The sequence below is a fragment of the Nelumbo lutea genome, chromosome 8, assembly GCF_056320005.1.
Source record: "Nelumbo lutea isolate HS-2025 chromosome 8, American lotus-T2T, whole genome shotgun sequence".
Taxonomy (NCBI): Eukaryota; Viridiplantae; Streptophyta; class Magnoliopsida; order Proteales; family Nelumbonaceae; genus Nelumbo; species Nelumbo lutea.
The window spans coordinates 23,875,276-23,895,702 of record NC_142691.1 but is presented as its reverse complement, the minus strand read 5'-3'; the positions used below and the strand labels follow the sequence as shown (position 1 = coordinate 23,895,702).

General features: G+C 37.0%; 2 protein-coding genes across 2 annotated transcripts; both read left to right on the top strand.

Moving 5' to 3' along the window:
* Positions 1 to 366: 366 nt before the first annotated feature.
* Positions 367 to 2,637, top strand: LOC148843381 (seed lectin-like). Its single transcript, XM_088959308.1, has one exon. It carries the CDS (start codon positions 426 to 428, stop codon positions 1,581 to 1,583), a length of 1,158 nt encoding a protein of 385 aa, XP_088815434.1. The 5' UTR covers positions 367 to 425; the 3' UTR covers positions 1,584 to 2,637.
* Positions 1,623 to 2,462, top strand: LOC148843382 (L-type lectin-domain containing receptor kinase IX.1-like). Its single transcript, XM_088959408.1, has one exon. The coding sequence runs from the start codon at positions 1,623 to 1,625 to the stop codon at positions 2,460 to 2,462; it is 840 nt and encodes a 279-aa protein (XP_088815534.1).
* Positions 2,638 to 20,427: the final 17,790 nt, after the last annotated feature.

Sequence of the window (20,427 nt, the reverse complement as noted above, 5' to 3'; positions counted from 1 at the left end):
GTGAATTTTAGACAAATTTCCAAAATAGAATAAAGAAAAATAAAAGAATCATTTAATTATCTCTTATCCCAAGACTCATTGGAGAATGTATAGATTATTTTTCTCTTGATCGATGTTTAAAAAATGATGTAGATTAAAAGAGAGAGAGAGAGAGAGAGAGAACTAGGAGGGGTTTTGGAGCTAGGAGAGTAAAGCTGTATTTATAATAAAAAACCACCAAATTCCAAAGGGATTTTTTTTTTTTGAAGTGAGTAGCTGATATATTCAACTGCATTTTAAAATATAGTTTATACACACAGTGGCCCAATGATACGAGTATATTTTATGTAACAGAGCTAATATATGTGAACATTTCACCAAAAAAAGGTTATATATATGTAAACTAATATGTATAACAGAGCTGCAAAAAGCTCTTTCTCAACAATATGGCTCTCCCCTATTCAAGAAACTTGTGTCTCCAATTCTCGGAAATTTCTTCTGCTCTGTTTCAGATCTTCATCTTCTTCATGTTGCTAATCCCCTTTTCAAATCCAATTTCCTTTAACTTTTCCAGCTTCGATGATAAAGCACGAGATTCAATAAACTTGGAACGCGATGCAAAGATCTCAGCCAGCCAAGACATCCAACTCAACGAAATCGAATGGAGTAGTGGCCGAGCTACATACAGAGACCCGGTGCGTCTCTGGAACAAGGAAACAGGAACGCTCACAGACTTCACCACTCAATTCTCTTTTTACATTGATTCATTAAATGACGAAAGATATGCTGATGGAATGGCCTTCTTCCTCTCTCCCAATGGTTCCGCCTTGCCTTCTACATGCTGCAATATGGGTATTTTTAAACAATACAGCGAACTCGACCCTTTAGAAAATCAAGTTGTTGCCGTGGAGTTTGATACTTATGGAAATGAATGGGACCCAGTACCCTCAGAAGACAATTGGAGCTTTATACCCTATCATGTAGGTATTGACATCAACTCAGCTAGATCAGTAGCAACTGCTAACTGGACTAGTACTAGCTTCGAGGATGGGAAAATGACTATAGCTAATATTAGCTATAACTCTAGTACAAAAAACTTGAGTGTTTCCTGGACCTACGCTGACAATCCAACTTCTAGCCTCTCTTTTAAAGTTGATCTGAAGAATTACCTACCGGAATGGGTTATGGTTGGGTTCTCTGGTTCCACAGGTCGAACAGGTGAGCTTCATGTGGTTCGCTCCTGGTATTTTTATTCGAGTTTACAAGTAGAGTCGTCTGATTCGAGTGGGGGAACGAATTGGAAGACAAAAATGGTGGTTGGAGTGGTTGTTGGGGCAAGTATGAGTGGCTTGGGTGTGATTTCTTTCATCCTGTGGATCAAGAGGAAAAGGCAAAGAGAAGAAGAAGAAGAGGAGGAAGATATGGTCTTTGGCAATTCCATTAATGAAGAATTTGAAAGGGGAATCGGACCAAAAAGGTTCTTGTATGGTGAGTTGGTTCGTGCAACAAATAACTTTGCAGAGGGCCGAAAGCTTGGAGAGGGAGGGTTCGGAGGGGTTTATAAAGGTTTTCTGAGTGATCTAAATATGGAAATTGCAGTCTAGAGGATCTCTCAAAGGTCTAAACAAGGGATAAAGGAATACATGTCCGAGGTGAAGATCATTAGTCAAGTACGGCACAAAAACTTAGTCCAACTTGTGGGTTGGTGCCACCAACGAAAGGAGCTGCTCCTCGTATACGAGTTCATGCCCAACGGGAGTCTTGATTCCCATCTGTTTGGACAGAAGGAACCATTGGGATGGGAGGTAAGATACAAGATAGCTCTTGGACTGGCCTCTGCGTTGTTTTATTTGCATGAAGAGTGGGAACAATGCATCGTACATAGAGATATTAAATCCAGTAATGTGATGTTAGATGCAAACTTCAATGCAAAACTTGGAGATTTTGGGTTAGCTAGACTTGTAGACCATGGCCAACGAGCACAAACAACTGTGTTAGCTGGCACCATGGGTTACATGGCTCCCGAATGTGTTGCAACTGGGAAATCTAGCAAGGAGTCAGATGTGTACAGCTTTGGAATTGTTGCTTTGGAAATTGCTTGTGGAAGGCGGCCTATTGAACCATGGCTAGAAACAAATAAGGTAAGGTTGATAGATTGGGTATGGGAGCTCTACGGAAGAGAAATGCTTGTTGAAGGAATAGATCCTAGACTTACAAATATGGGTTTTGATGAAAAGCAATTGAAGTGTTTGATGGTTGTTGGGCTATGGTGTACTCATCCAGATTCCAACCTCCGACCCTCCATAAAGCAAGTGATGCTGGTTCTTAGTTTTGAAGCTCCACTACCCACTCTCCCACCTAAGATGCCTGTGCCTACCAATTATGCGGCTACACTGGATATGCATAATGTCTCGAATCCACCATCTGCTAATAATTATTCTTTTGCTGATATTTCCACTACATCAATCTTGTATCCACGCTAAGTTGGAACCCTATGTTGTATGTTTTCAATCGGTTTATTTCTTTTATTTTCCTTGGGTGCATGTATGTGGTTTTGGAATAAAACAATGTAAGTTGTCTTTTTTTTTTCTATTGTTTTCCTCCCCGAGTGTATACATGCTCTTTATCTGAAAAAATAAATGGCTTGTATTTTGTGCTTACTTACGTGACAATTGACATATTCAAATGTTGTTTTAAACATCATCTGGTATAATGACAATAAGAATATGAGAAAACCCAGTGAGTTAGACGTTTATTTGGCTGTTGTATTTATAATGCATGGCTCTTGTAAGTGTTATAATAGAATACTAGAATACAATAGATAAGTGTTATCAACATAGATGCAAAGAGACAAGGATGAAACATATCGACTGCCTTAGTGAAGCAAACAACACTGACATTATCACACCAAATCAAAGGCAGTGTAAGCAATTGAACATCCAACTCATTAAGCAAGTAACAAAGCCACAATATATATATATATATAATTACTAAAAATAAACTTATAACAAAAATAGAAAAAATACAAAAAATTAAATTTCAAAAGTTAAATTATAGATGCTTAATATCCAATAATTATTTTTAATCTTCAATTAAATAAAAAAAATAAAAATACATTTGTAAATAATTATTGAAAGCATATTTATAATGAATATACACTATTATTATAAAATTTTTACTAATAAATATACCTTTGTTGATAGTTATTTTCTGTAATTATTAATTGATATAAGTGAAATTAGTTATTTACAATATTACTTAGTCATTGAAATAATATTGTTATTTCAATTTTTAAAATATTAATTATTTATTGAATTTAATAATCCATAAACTTATAATTGTACTATTATTACATAATTCATTATTAATTTTGTAAAATATTAAAATATTATTAATATGAACATTACGAATTCTATTATAATTATTTATCTACTTTAAGAAATTTTTAAATTTATTACATAATTTTTTTATTTTAACTATTTAAATTTTTGTCATGTTTAATATTTTGTTATTTAAATATTTATATAAAATGTAAAATATTTAAAAATTTTCATTATTTGAATATATTTATTTTAATGTTATTATGTAATATTAAATATTTTGTTACATTACTTAGCTATTTTTAATGTTTTTATTTAAGATTTTTAGTTATTGAAATATTTAAATAATGTTTTATTTTTTAATGTTAAAGTTTTATTATTTGAATGACATTTATATTGAATAATTCATTAAATTATAATTTATATATTTACTACATAAGTTCATGATGAATTTTGTAAAAATATTGAATTTTTAATAATATGAACATTATTAAATCTTTTAACGTTTTTCATGCATTGGTGAACCGTTTCCCCCAATGGTTGATTGATGTACATCCTACATGGTGCTTACCTGTCAGCACATACATGTAAAATGTTACATACCAAACAACATTGTGTTGCTCACTGCCCACGTGGCAGAAACATTTTTTGTGTAAAACGGGTCTTGGAAGAATGGACGTTTTTTCTTGAAAATCGGTTTCAAAAGCACCCACGCTTCCAAACATGATGTTATTATATAATTTCGTTATAATATTTAAATAGTTCTGAATTTTTTTAATTGAAACTTTCTTTAGATAGATATAAATAAAAAGTGGGTGGGGGGGGGGGGGGCAGGATAAATAGGAATTAGAGATAGTTTAGGAGAGAATCTGTTTACTAAATTAGAGATAAATAGGAGTTAGAGATAATTTAGGAGATAAATAGAAACTACAGAGAATTTAAGAGGAAGTGGGGGAAAGTGGTGCCAATTGACTAAACATTAGAAAAACAAATCCCTCTTTCTTTATGATTGTTAAAAATAATTAAATATATGTGATTTATTTATTGATTTAATTGGTAATTATGTGAAATTAAAAAAAATAGAAAAGAGAATTTGAAGCAAGGAAAAATATGATAACGTGGACAAACCAATTAATGTATATATAGATGAGGATCCAAATTATAATAAAATTGATCTCTTGGACGAAAATTAATAGATTGGGGAGAAAAAGACAAGTAGAAGAGAGACCGACAAACTTGGAATTGCATATTTTATTACCTCAACTTATCCTTATGAGCAACCGACCAACTCCAGTCTATCTTTAATACCCGTCCAACTGCCATCCTACTCTGTCAACTACTCTATATCCATTTGATGAAAATTTTTAAAGAAGAAAAGAAAGTGAAAAGACAAAAAACAATTAATGAAAGTTAGAATTAAAAGATAGAAAAGAACAAAAAAAAAAAGAAAATTCATGGAAAATTCTAAGTTCAAAATAATTGGAGGTTTGCCAAATTCGAATATTCAACCCGACCTAATCAATTGGGCTTCATTATTGACAAGCAACCAGATTCGAATATATGGATGCTTTTAATATTCATGTTTTAAATTTATAGGTACCTTGAACTTTTAGAAATATTCACTTCAATCCAATTCTACTAAAACTGACATTACAATAACAGTAAAATTACAAAAAATGTCAATGTTTAAGTTGGTTTTCAAATTTTCACCTTCAATCTACCTAATTTAAATCATATATGCTGAAATTGAAAGCATAACTTAAATCTTTTTACTATTTTATTGTCCTTTTGTTTTAATCCTTTTTTCCATCTTAAATAATCTCTGCTTTATCTAATTAGCTTCCAATAGGAAAGAAAATAAGAGAGATTTTTGTATTATACATTCTCTTTCATTTAGCTGGCTGAACTAATCATCAATGTGATATATATATATATGTCATTTATATTTTAATAAGTTGTTCTTGAAAAGTAGATTGAAACTCTCTACGCCATCCAATATGATTCGGGATCTGCTTCTCGCAGAACGAGAGCGGCACCTCACGTGGATCTCACAGCCCCAATCCCACCGTGTATTGAGAATATCTCCCCATGAACACTAAGTGCAGGAGATTCCCAATACAGGGTGGGATGGGGTTGTTTGGTCCATGTAAGGTGCATCTTTACAAGGTGACACCTATATTCTTATCTTATATCAATGGACCAGATATTGGCTTAATTCAACTAAATCCAATATAAATCTAATAAATATTTTGGACCGGATTGGTCCAATCCACTATGTCTTTTCGGTCCGTCCAATCCGTCCAAATTGATTTTGGACTGGACGGGGCCTCAAAGAAGTTATGTAGCAGCCTCCATGGCCAAAAGGTGTGTATAAAACTTATATATCATTTACAATAAATTATCATAACAAAGATTCAATAGTCATACATGCACAATACACAAAATACAACCCTACTCGTGGCACTTAGGATAAAGGCTACCATACATAGTACTATGGAGACAAACAATGCACTGCAGCATACAAAGTACATGGTCCAACAATCCAAGAATGCGAAAGCAAATAATAGATAGTGGCGATTCGCCAAAACCGGACAATATACATCAATATTTTTCTACAGGTAAACTTATACCTCGTGCAAAATTGCATATATATATACCACAGCACATGATTTCATATCACAGAAAATAACCACTGCAAAACCATTCATTGCATTATAGCAAAAGGTCCAAATATGACAAGAATACAAAAATTACAACAAACTGAAAAGAAGAAAACAAAATATCAGGATTGTTGCCCAACAACAGTCGAGAGAGATTCTCTAAAACCCTAAAGCAGACTCAAGCACTCCTCTGCCTAAGAAAGAAGCTGACATTGCCTTAGCCTCTCCTAACCCAAGTTGCACAGAAGTAAGCTCCTCATCGAGCTCCGCTATCACCTTCTCCCACCACTCTACTTTCCTTTGGCGAGAAGACACCTCCCTCTTAGAATCCGCCAAGCACTCAAACAAAGAACTCTTGATCCATAATGGGGTGCATTTGCAATGGTCTCAATTGGAGAAAATTCTAGGGAATTAAATTTATAATTCCCCACATTAAAACATTCATTTGAAGAAGATGTTGTATGAATTCCATCACAGTTGGTGCAAAAATGGCTAGGAGATGCTCCTCCAATAATCCTATTTTGTAAACTCTACTTGTGAAGCTCCTAAAACATCCGAGCATTTATTCTTCTCTTGCTTAGAAATTGGCCCTATTTGGCTTAGCATCTCCTATGGATTTCGGGCCAATGGTATACAATGTTGGAGATCTGGTTTGAAGAAGGGATACAAGTAGTTATAGCCAACCGTTCTACCTATATTCGTCCAGTGGTTTTCAAAATTGACCCAGAGATTGAACCGATCAGGGGTTTGGTTATCGGGTTGAACAGTCCAATCATTCGAATCAAGCAGTTGGCCTATTTTGACAAAAAATAAAATAAAAAATTAAAAAAAAATGAAAATCGGTCAAAACCATTCAAACAGTTAATCGCCCAGGTCAGCGATTTATTGTTCAAAACCAATGATTTTTATAGAAATCCAGTTTGGGGAAAAACCAGAACCGATCATACTGAGGGAACTTGGTCACCTCCAGAAGCGCAAAACTGGAATCATCATTAGAAATCACAATGAATGCTTCATTTTATCTTGAGCGATGCCCATTGTTTGTTCCACATTTAAGAAAGGTAAAACCATTGTGGTGCTGGAAGCTCTGAGGCTATCCCACTGCATGTCGCGATGGAGGCTATCGAATTAGAGAGCGATGATAAGGTAGTCATTGAGGCAGTTTGTTCTGATGCTGACCCTCATTGGAGAGTCTACACCACTATTTTTATTTGTCGCAATCTTTGCTGTACTAGTCTGTCCACACAGTTTGTCCACAGTTTAAAATAGTTGTGGACTATTGTGTGGTATTGACTGGTCCACACCTTGTGGCAGGGACCAATCCACACCACACAATAGTCCACAACTATTTTTTGGAGGGAAGAAAAAATGCGCCTATAGCTCTTTCAATGGTAACTTAATGCTTTATCATTAAGTTGCAAAGAGCTGGTGAACCCTGTACAGCCAATGATTCCTCTCCCCATTTGGAGTTAATACTTACCATGTGGTACTTATTACGACACAAGATGGACCCTACTTAATAGACACTTCTTAATAGAGTTACCTTATCACAGTGCAATTTGTTGGTTATATATTGACTGTGTAATTGAGTAGCCCACAAATTAGTTCAGTTTGTCATTACCCATAATACAGCCATGACCTGGTTAATTATGCTTGACTTTATTCGGTTTATGGTCTCTCATGAGATGTAATTAATTGATGAATGAAAATTCCTTCTGGCTTCAAAAAGGGTTGAAGACTTAAATCTCTCTTAATTTGTCACCTACATATTCGAATGTCCCCTCCCTTTTCAAATTAAATTTTGACCTTGGTCCTTTGGTTCATAAATTGTTATCTCGTACGACGGTAATACAACAATGAATATACTCTAAGGCCTAAGCTAAAATTGGAATTAAATTAATTCTAATTAATTTAGAAAAAAAAGCACATCTCTTTCAACTTGGAATAGTAAAAACTTTATGCAATTGACATGACAACACATCAAGTTGAATTCTTCCCTCCAAGAATTCAATACCAATCCTTTTGGTCAACTTCAATCATCTCTAACAATTGTAACACGTATTTGCAGCTTCATTCATATCTTAGGGTCTATTTGGCTTGTGGGTATAGGGGTCTCGAATTGGAATTGGAGTGTTCATCCTAATTTCAATCGTTTGGTTACATAGAATCGTAATCCTGATTTCATTTACAGTAGAACGAAATTCACCCATTTGAGGGAATAATCATTCATGACTTCCCCCTTTGTTGGGAGTGAGAATCCCATTATAGCTGATTCTCATTCAGACTCCGATTCTGATCTACATCTGAAATTCACCCATTCTTGTAACATTTTTTTTTTGTTTATTGTATTTTCATGATGTCACATATAACATAATAAACCAAGAAAACGAAAAATATAGATAAGCCCAATGCAGATTTTTGATTTCCATGGCAGAGCTATAAACATTCAAAATGTCAACAACCCACATTCTATTTATTAATGCCTACCTGTAAGTTGACATCAATTTCAACCTAGCACCTATCCCAACCCAATTGTAGTTTGTGCCTATGAATTCTGACCCTGGGCTAACTGAACCATCATTCTCTCATACTAAAAGAGTATAATTAGGATTTTCAAAATTGTAGCTGCGCAGCATTATTTTTACAGACACGGACAGAAAATTAACGTTTTTGGCATCCATCTCAATAGAAGTCAATTCCAACTTGAAAAGTAAGGATATATTTTAGTATTTAGGTAGAAATATGAAGTATTCTATTATTAATGTCTCCACTTACAAAGATGAAAAGAAAAAAAAAAACAAACAAACAAACAAACAAACACATCCCTTAAAAAACCAATACCCATTCGTTTGGTCAACTAACAATTGTAACATGCATTTTCAGGGTCATTAATATCTTAGGGCCTGTTTGGCTTGTGAGTATAGGGGTTTAGAATTGGAATTGAAATGCCCATTTTAATTCCAATTGTTTGGTTAAATAGAATCATAACCCCGAATTCATTGTTACTAGAATGGCATTCCCCATTTAAGGGGATATAATCATTCCCGGTTTCTTCTCCCTTGGGAATGTGAATTCCATTGTAGTTGATTTTCATTCCAGTTCTGATCTACATCTCAACCAAACAGATGGGGGAGAAGACCATTAGCATTTCAATGTCAAGGGATGCCAATTTTGATTCTTACTAATCAATGGGGCCCTTAGTGTGACAATTGGAGTTAGAGTTATAGTTGCAGGTGATGGTGCATGTCCTATAAATGAACTTAGGTTGCTTGCGTTTTTCTCATAAATTTTTCTTTTGCTTACTTTATTTTCATGATGTAACATAAGACATAACAAATCAAAGAAAGAGTAATTAGGATTTTCAAAAACTTAGCTCTGCAGCATGACGTTACATTTTAAATGCTAAATCTATCAGTAAACGATGCAGCAAGGAAGCCAAACTTAGTGGTTTAAATGCTAAATCTATCAGTAAAAAATATGAACAACCCAAAAGATATCTTGTGTAGAAAATAGTCTTAGTATCAATGATTCTATATATTTATTTGAAGTAATTAACCATCATGTACATTATTAATTTCATTCTCACACTATTGAAGCTTCAACAGCAAAGCACCATGTTAAGATGCATGTTGTAAATGGCTAATGCAACATCTTTACCACCATTGGCATGATAAAGCATTAAGTTACCATTGAAAGAGCTATAGGCGCATTTTTTCTTCCCTCCAAAAAAACCAATTATAATATGTATTTGCAGGTTCATTCATATCTTAGGGTTTGTTTGGCTTGTGGGTATAAGGGTCTAGAATTGGAATTAGAATGCCCATCTAATTCTAATTGTTTGGATAGGTAGAACTATAATCCCGATCTCATTCTTACTAAAATGGTATTCCCCCATTTGAGGGAATAATCATTCCCAGCTTCTCCCTCCCTTGAGAATAAGAATCCCATTGTAGATGATTTTCCATTCTGGTTTTGATCTACATTGGAACCAAACAGATGGAGGAATAGACCATTAAGATATCAATGTAGAGAGATTTCAATTCTGATTCTGACTAATCAAATGGGCCCTTAGAGTGATAGTTGGAATTAGAGTTATAGTTGTAGTTGATGGTGTCCTAGAATTAAGATTAGATTGTTTGGGTCTTTCTCGTAAAGTTTTCTTTGATTTATTGTATTTTCATGATGTCACATAAGACAACAAATCAAAGAAAGGATATAATTAGGATTTTCAAAAACTTATTACGCAGCATGATATCACATTTTAACAGACAGACATAAAAGAAGGTTTTTGTCTGCTGGCATCATCCCAATAGAACTATAGAAGTCAAGTCCAACTCGAAAAGTAAAGATATGTTTTATTATTTAGGTAGAAAGTCCAACTTGGCGTCATCCCTTAGTGTGACCATTGGAATTAGAGTTATAGTTGCAGGTGATGGTGTCCTACAAATAAACTTGGGTTGCTTGTGTTATAAATTTTTTTTTGCTTACTTTAATTTTATGATGTAACATAAAACATGATTATATTGAGAGATATATTGGTATTGGTGAACTTTTATTTCCTCTGAATTCTAAATTTTGAATTCTTAAAATTATCAAAATCCATTTTGACCCCATATATGAGAATTTTTGTTTATATTTTTGGAGGTATCATTGAAAAACAAAAAGGTGGTACTTTTATTAGGACGGAACGAAACAAAGCTCGACTTAAAAATGCTTATTAAAAGTGAATAAAATTTTACTAAGTCAGGCTCTAGGCTTCGTAACTCCAGCCCATGGAATGGTCAACATTCATACATTTACAATTGGAATTTGGAAATTCTTACAAAGTAAAACTTATTTTTATGAAGACATAATAGATGAGCCACAATCAGATAGACAGAAGGAAAACTAGAAAGAAAATTACACAAAATCAATTCGTATTTTCTGCTAACTTTTTCCTCCTCTCCTCTCTACTAATCCACTCAAATTAGGCCATTTGTCCTTATCTGTCCAATCTCCTAATAAATGTCTACAAAGGTTAACCCTCTATTAACTAAATTATTTGTTGGGAGGTTAGACGGATAGAAACAGATGGCCTGATTGGGTTAGTAGAAAGGAAAGGAGGAAAAGGTTAGCAGGAAATCGAAATTGACACACAATTGGCCGTACAACAAATAAAGATTTCAACTTAGCGTGAATTTAAGAGAAATTTCGCAGATAAGATAGTAGAAGAAAACACAACATCAGATGATGAAGTCGAAAGATCATACACATTAAATTGAGGAACACGATAAGTGGTGATGTAGGCATAATTAGCGCAACTAGGATTGCACCACATGGCATCAGCCAGGTGTAATCCTGGCCATACATCTCAATTGCCTCTAACTACTTCAAGGCAAGTTCATCTATAAAAGGAAGTTCCCATCGCAAGGTAATCATACTTTGCTTTCATGCATTAAGAATCCCAAGAGATCTCTCCTTAGCTGTTAAGGATTAAGCTTTGAACCCTCGTCTCAAATCCTTAGCTGTCGGAGTCTCTGCCCCTAGGATAACACCTGGGGCCTCTGACATGTATTCTTCTCCTGCTTATAGGTCAGACCCATTGGCCTCTTACATCAACGAAATTCCCTTGTTGCCCTTGGCCCCAACTTTGACAACAATGATTGGCGCCGTCTGTGGAAATGTTTTAAAGACTTCCCTCTAAGAAATGCTCAGAACTTAGTTACTATAGACCAATTCAAGATGGTCCTCAACAGGCGAGACAACCTAGCCTAAAGATTGGACAAAGTGGGGCATCCGACAGGAGGCCACCTGCATGGCTGCCACCCCGTCAGAAGCCACGGGCAATACAGTTGGCGCTCCACTTATGCGCCACTGGTCCAATGCCAGATTGTTGTGGTTTCTAAGAAGCCCTCCCCTAATCGATGAAGAGAAGAGGGCTGATTCGTGTGGTATAGTGGATGTCTTTTGTGGTCTGATTTCTATGCAATTTCGTGTTGTGAATCAAATCATAAGTCTGTTTCGGATTCTATGGTGGGATTTCATATTGTAGTGTGCTACGGTTTATGGTTTCTTTCAATATGATTCGAAAGGGGAGTTAGGGGAGTGGTCCTCAAACAGTGTGGTGAGTCTTTAGGTAGTCATGGGGTAGGGTTTGTGGTCTAAAGAGTGCACTTTTCAGCAATACTAAGTGTTGAAACCAATGTATTTAGTGTGTGGTGTGGTCTAGTGTGCAGTGTGCCAAATTCAACAATATCAGAATTCAGCTATGGGAGACAGCAGTGGTAAAAGGACTAATGTGATGGTCCCTACTAACTATTTGAATGTTTAAATGACCTCCATTAAAATAAATGGAGAAAATTATGTACCCTGGGCTAAATTTGTAGAAGTTTTTCTTAAGGCAAAGAAGAAGGTGAAATACATAAAGAAAGAAAAACCCTCCACCGATTCTCATGAGTATGATGATTGGGAACAAGAAGATACATAGATTATGACATGGTTATGGAACAGTATGGAACCCAAGATTAGTGTAAACTTCATGTTTCTTGACACTACCAAAGAAGTGTGGGATCATGCTAAGAAGTTGTATTCGGGTCAAAACAATACAACCAGAATATATCAACTGTATTAGAAATACTTTAATCTACAACAGGTTGATCAGAGTCTTGAGGAGTGCTATGCTAGTATGAGAAACATCTGTAATGAATTGAATGTTTATCACCCCCTCACTTCTGATGTTAAATTTCAGCAACAACAAAGAGAACAACTTGATGTAACTCAATTTTTTGTGGGGCTGAAATTTAAGTATGAACCAATGCAGGCCTAGATACTAGGAGGATCAGCTCTCCCTTCTTTAGAAGAAATTGTTTGATCGACATAGGAGGATTTCCATTGGATCTACCGAGAACACTAGTGTTTCCGATAGATCAGCCTTTATAGTATCAAGGGGCCATGGTGTTAAAGGTGGAGCTCGGGGAGCTCAGTCTGGCCATAGTGGTAGCATTGGACCGGTATATGGCTGGAGTGGTGGTGGTGGACCTACTTATAACCATGGTGGTGGTCGTACTGGAGGTAGAGATTCAGGGGGATCCCATGGCCGATGACGTAGTTCGGGTCTGAGGAGGTGTACACACTGTGGTATGGATGGACATCCCATTAATTTTTGCTATGACTTGCATGGTCCACTTTCAACTTGGACCAATCATGCCATGACTAGTGATAGTAGCTTCAGACAGGAGAGTCGTCCAGCTGATCAAATGCTTCCTACATCCACAAATGTTCCCAAGAAGGAGATGATGAGTGTTCCCTGTGATGAGTATGAAAGGTTTGTTCAGGCCACATCTCAGTAGAAAACAATCACTCTCGCACACTCAGGTATGGCTTGTCTAGCATCCAAACCCAATCCCTGGATTATTGACTTTGGAGCCTCCGATCATATGATTGGAACTCTAGGTGCGTTTTCTTCCCTCTCTCATTGCTCAACATCACAATCCGTCACCCTTGCTAATGGCTCCACATCATCCATTTGTGGTGTTGGCAATGTGAACATGACTCCCTTACCTTTATCCTCAATTCTGTATGTTCCTAAGTTTTCGTTTAACCTTATGCCAATTAGTAAGTTAACAAAGTCTCTTAATTGCTCTATTACATTTTACCCTTTTTCATGTGTTTTTCAGGATCTCAAGATGAGGATGAAGATTGGTGGAGGGCATGAAACCGGTGGATTGTATTATCTTGACGGTAGTGGAAAAACGTCAACAACTCTTTAGTCATCTCTCTCTCCTCTCTAGTGGCACTGTCGATTTAATCACCCTTCACTGAAAGTTTTGAAGTCTTTGGTTCCTTCGTTGAGTCATCTTTCTGTTTTAGATTGTGAGTCGTGTCAGTTAGGAAAACATCATGATGTTCCCTTTAGTCCTCGGGTTGATAATCGTATGTCGAGTCATTTTTCTTTGGTTCATTTAGATGCCTGGGGTCCTTATAAAGTAATGCCATACAATGGATATAAATATTTTGTCATTTTTGTTGATGATTATTCAATGATAACATGACCCTATTTAATAGAAGAAATGAGTGAATTGTTTACCATTTCCCAAAAATTTTATACTGAGATCGCAACTAATTTGGTGTTCACATTAAAACTTTTCATTCCAATAATGGTTGTGAATACTTTTCTTCATCAATTTAAGAATACTTGGACCAACATGGCATTATCCATCAAACTTCATGTACATATACCCCATAACAAAATGGAGTGGCTGAGAGAAAGAATCGTCATTTTTTGGAAACAGCTCGATCTCTCATGCCTCACATGAATGTCCCTATCCTTGATGGTCATTCTCCATTCACCACTTTGTTTCCTACCTTGTCTCCGTTTCCTTTTTCTCCTCGGGTTTTTGGGTGTGCATACTTTGTTCATAATCTAGGGCCAAAAAGGGACAAGTTAGATGCATGATCTATTAAGTGCATCTTCCTTGGCTATTCTCGAACTCAAAAAGGGTATAAATGTTATCATCCTAGCTCTCGACGTTCCTTTGTGTGTGTTGATGTTACCTTTTTTGAGTCTACTCCATTTTTCTTGGGGTCTAGTGATGTTTCTTCCTTCTCACCTCCTCCCCTTCCTCTTCCAATTGCAAATTTCATTCCTCTTGTTCCAACTGTGACCAAGTCCTTGCCTCCGGTGCCACCACCTGTTGAACGGCCACCTATCCATCAAGTGTATACACATCGCCCACATGTACCGATTCCTCCTCCACCTCCATCATTGTCGACAGATCTGACAATTGTCCCCACACCAGCCCCACCCCCAGAATCTGACCTTGATCTTCCCATTATTGTGCGGAAAGGCAAACGTAGTTATACCCTTCACCTTATTTCTAATTATGTTTCTCTCACTCACCTTTCTGCTTCCCATCGCCAGTTTATTTCCTTGTTGTCCTCTGTTGTTGTCCGTAAAGATGTTTAGGAAGCCTTTGCCTCTTCCTCCTGGTAAGCAGGCTATCAGTTGTAAGTGGATTTATACTATTAAGTACTTACCTGATGGTAGTGTAGAGCAGTTGAAATCTAGACTAATTACCAAAGGGTACTCCCAAACCTATGGTATTGACTACACAAAGACCTTCTCCCTAGTTGCTAAGATTGGTCCAGTTCGTGTTGTGATCTCTCTTACTACTATGTATGATTGGCCCCTCTATCAGCTTGATATCAAGAATGCTTTCTTGCATGGTGATCTGCTCGAAAAGGTCTATATGGAGCAACCACCAGGGTTTATTGCTCAGGGGGAGGACGGTAAAGTGTGCAGACTAAAGAAGGCCATTTATGGGCTTAAATAGTCTCATCGATCATGGTTTGGTAAGTTCAGTGAGGTGGTAAAGAAGTTTGGTATGAAACAGTGCCAAATTGACCATTTAGTCTTTAGTGATGACTCTCAGGCAAGAAAGATTCTATTGGTGGTGTATGTAGATGATATTGTTATTACCGAAAATAATAAAATGGGCATTGATAGGTTGAAGGCTTTTCTGCAAGAACATTTTTAGACAAAGGATTTTGGTAAATTGAAATATTTCTTGGGGATAGAAGTAGCAAGATCTAAGCATGGTATTAACTTGTGTCAGAGGAAATATGTCATTGATTTGCTAGAAAAAACAGGTTTGTTAGGTGCTAAACCAGTTGAAACACCTATACAAACAAATACTAAGTTGAGCAACGATATGGGTGAAGTGTTTGAAGACCCTAGCAGATACCGATGACTAGTAGGTAAACTGAACTACCTAACCATTACTCGATTAGATATTTCATTTGCGGTTAATGTAGTAAGTCAGTTCATGTAGAATCATCTGGTTCCACATTGGGATGAGGTTCTAAGGATTGTGAGGTATTTAAAGGGGGCTCTTGGTCGTGGTTTGATATACAAGAGTGGTGGAAAACTTAAAATAGAAGGATATACTGATGCTAACTAGGCCGGTTCTTTGTCTGATAGGAGATCTACCACCAGCTATTGCACTTTTCTTAGGGGTAATCTGGTGACATGGAAAAGTAAGAAGTAGACGGTTGTGAAAAGAAGTAATGCAGAGGTAGAATATAGAGCTATGACACATATTACTTGTGAATTATTGTAGTTGAAGAATCTTCTACACGAGATGGGATACACTATTGATACTCCAATGAAACTCTACTGTGACAATCAGGCTACAATTCATATTTCTTCTAATCCAGTGTTTCATGAGAAAACCAAGCATATAGAGGTTGATTGTCACTTTGTAAAAATGTGTTGAGTGGAGTGATAGATACTACATATGTTAACACAGGAACCAGTGGGCAGACTTGTTTAGTAAAGGATTAAGTCGGGGAAGAGTGGACTACATATGTAATAAGATAGGATTATATGATATATATTCCCCAGCTTGAGGGGGAGTGTTAGTGTTGAACATGTAGGGGTATTTCTCTCTTTTTCATAATATAAATAATATAAATCAATTCTGGCCGAATGGAAGAGTGATCTTTTTCTCTCATTCAAACCAGTCCTTTCTCTCCCTTTTTTCTCTTCTCTTATTCTTTCTCTCTCTCTTTCTCTTCCTTCTTCTTGACTATTATCAGCTTAATATGATTCAAGGGCAGCCCGAATTCTGAAGATACTAATATGGAGATTAGAAAGGAGAGAGCAATACTTTCAAAATGAATTGGATGAAAAACCAGAAATCTAGTCGGATACAGTTTTAACATTCAAAACTTCAAGGTTTAAACATTGGTTAGCTTTTCAACAAAAGAGCTGGGACCCAGAAAATTATTTGGATAACCAGTTCACCGGTTGACCTGAGTCTAACAACAATGGGAGAGACAACAATTCGAAGAATATGCTTTGGAATGTGATTATTGCTAGAAGTACTACATTATTGATGAAAATCTTGCTATAAGTTCATAAAAAAGAACCAAGGCCAAGAGAAAGTCCCTTCAAAAGATTCCCTTGTACCCTCACCTAGGAAGTATCACCTAAGCCTAACAAATAGCTCATTTTATTGTTTTGTACATCCAACTGATGGAACAAAATTAATGGGGGCCATGGGGCTTAAAAGGTAATACAAATATCAACAGAAATTAAAGGTTTCCAACGTATGGAATTAAATAAAACTTTGTTTTCTTTAGTAACCTTTTCTTTCAATAAAAAATGATAATATTTGTTAAAAAATAATATATACACACACACTAGCTTCATGGTTTATTTGCACTAAGATAAGAAACTAAAGAATCCATAGCTCTTAAATGAACTCCATATGGACTAAGGTTGATATTTTGTAGTTAGAATTATGAAGGGAAAGTGATGGAGGGAGATTTGGCCCGACCCATTGGCTGTACGACATGTGGAAGCAACTGGGTGACTTGGTAGGAGCGCCAGCCCGGCACGGCAGCGTGCCCACGACCCGAGCTCCCCAAAGAGGAGCCCCGAGCTCCCCCAAGGAGGAGCTCCCAAGCTCCCCCAAGAGGAACCCGCGACCCCAAGAGGAAGAGCTTGAGCTCTCCCTTAAGCCCCGAGCCTTGTGAGGAATGAGAAGGGAAAAAGCCCAAACTGACCCGAGGTGAGTCAGATCGGAATACACTTCTATCCGAGCTCAAGACCTCACCTCACGCACCACTCTGGCACTTCAGCTCCAAAACGCATGATTGAACAACCTTACCTGACACCAAAGAAGCCCGTACTCTGAGGTGGCGTGCCTGACTGATTAGGGGTCTAACACATGACAGCCGCATTCCAATGGCCACCTGCTACCGTCATCTCAAGTCGCAGAGACGGCCCTGATAGGGAAGACAGTGGCGGTTATGTCTGTCCCCGTAGAGGCAATGATGCCCCACCTGGCAAAAGTTTGGAAGCAAGTGCACCAGGGTAGTTATAAAAAGTCCTCTTCCTCCAAGTGTAGAGGTAAGTGAACAAGTCGCACCTTCTGGTCTCCCATCTTCCTTGCCTTCTCAAAAATACTAACCTGAGCTTCGGAGCATCTCCACCGAGTTCCTCCCCCGGAGATCTTCTTTCCCTTCCTGTTTTAGGCATCTCCCGCTCCGTCAGAGGCGAGACTACCAACAGATAGGACCGATCGGATCGTGCTACACCATTTGGCGCTGTCTGTGGGAAACGCTTCTGAAAGCCTCCCTCTAAGCTTTCACAGCACCTCTTTCTCGAAAATCCAGCATCCATAGCTTCTTCAAACAACGTCGGGCGTAGCATGGAGATGGACAACACTAGGGAACAACCCCAGGTCCCTGTGGTATGCATTGGACAGTTCACCATTCCCCTTACAGTGGATGGGATCCCTAGCTTGAACATGCCACGAGCAGTGGCGCCTGTGAGCATTCCCTTTCCCCCATCTGTTGAGATAACCTTTGCTGAACCAACTGTTGTCCCTCTGCCGACCAGGGAGAACCAGCTTGACGATTGGATACAGTGCATGCGGGCCTTGTAAGCCCAAGTACAGCAAATTCAGCAGAACCAACTCTACTAGTAGCAAGCGCTACATCATGCCTCCCAGTATCACTTTTAGCAGCAATTCCCCCAGCTGCCTCAGCCTCAACTTCCTCCCCGGCACCCGGCCCCGAGACAAACTAAACCTGACCACCAAGGAGAAGTGATAGCTATGAAAATAACCCTAGCAAGTGCACTAGTTATCAAGTAGTGAAATACAAACTAAACCTCACCACCAAGGAGAAGTGATAGCAAGTGCACTAGCTATGAAAATAACCCAGTATCTTCTTCAGTGCTCATTCTAAACTACTAATTCACCAAAATGAAATACATACCTTCATTGGACCCTAGCGTTCCTAAGACAAAAGTAGCAGAGAGCATTAAATATATTTATTGATTTTATGCAATCCTGATGAACAAGTAGAACCAGAAGATGTATATGAAACTTACTAGCTCATCCTGTTAATTGAGGTTTAGTAGCACCTGTGGAGTACAGATACAAGACAACAGGTACAACATGCTGTTCAATGGTCCTACTTTTCCTGCAATGAACAATAACCAATTTCAACAAATCAGAACCTAAATGGTGTTCTTATTACAAGAACACTAGTTGATGCCTCCCTAACTAGAATTGATAAAAAGAATTAAAAAAAAAAAGTGCATGATTGTGTGTCCCACTTAATGTGAAATCTTGACATCAATGCCTTCAGATGAAATAACTCATGGCTTAAGTTAACATAGAACAAGACTCTGCTTAAGTTGAAAATGTAAAATTGGGCTTCATTTTTCCATCAAATCATATATGGAACAAGGTCAATATGAGGTAGTATGCAGGTTAAAACATCCAAAACAGTTGAAATGAGACAATGGAGCTTTCAATGCAAGGCAAAAAACAGAAAATTGGCCCAGGTTCACAATACTTACAATGATTGTTATGCACTGCATATGCAACAGCCAGGAAATAAAAGGATTTCCTTTAGTACTACTTTTCTTCAATCCAAATATCCAAAGAAAATAGACAGAAAATATTGATTTTGAGAAGAGACAAAAATTACAAAAATTTTGTAAAAATTTCAGAAAAAATGCAAGAAAATACTCCAAATTTGCAGAAATTGCAAAATAAATGTAAAAAAAAAAATTCTACAAGAAAAAATGCAGAAACACCATTTGTAGAAAAATGCATAAAGAAATTCTATTAAGAAGTGTCTATTAAGTAGGGTCCATCTTGTGTCGTAATAAGTACCACATGGTAAGTATTAACTCCAAATGGGGAGAGGAATCATTGGCTGTACAGGGTCCACCAGCTCTTTGCAACTTAATGATAAAGCATTAAGTTACCATTGAAAGAGCTATAGGCGCATTTTTTCTTCCCTCCAAAAAATAGTTGTGGACTATTGTGTGGTATGGATTGGTCCCTGCCACAAGGTGTGGACCATTCAATACCACACAATAGTCCGCAACTATTTTAAACAGTGGACAAACTGTGTGGACAAGACTAGTCCACACCCATAGTGGTGTTCTGTAGTGTGGTATTGACTGGTCCACATCACAATTTTTTTGTAAAAAGATTTAAGTTATGCTTTCAATTTCAGCATATATGATTTAAATTAGGTAGATTGAAGGTGAAAATTTGAAAACCAACTTAAACATTGACATTTTTTGTAATTTTACTGTTATTGACTTAGTAGCAATGTAGAGAAATGACAGAAGATGTGTAATAGCTGATAAAGATGCATATACAATGATCACAAACGACGAGTAACAACTTAAGCAGATGATACAATCGTTAGTTGGCTGGCTGCTTCTCAATAATGAAGCCCAATTGATTAGATAGATCGGGTTGAATATCTGGCAAACCTCCAATTATTTTGAACTTAGAATTTTCCTTGAATTTTCTTTTTTTTTTTTGTTCTTTTCATCAAATGGATATAGAGTAGTTGACAGAGTAGGATGGCAGTTGGACGGGTATTAAAGATAGACTGGAGTTGGTCGGTTGCTCATAAGGATAAGTTGAGGTAATAAAATATGCAATTCCAAG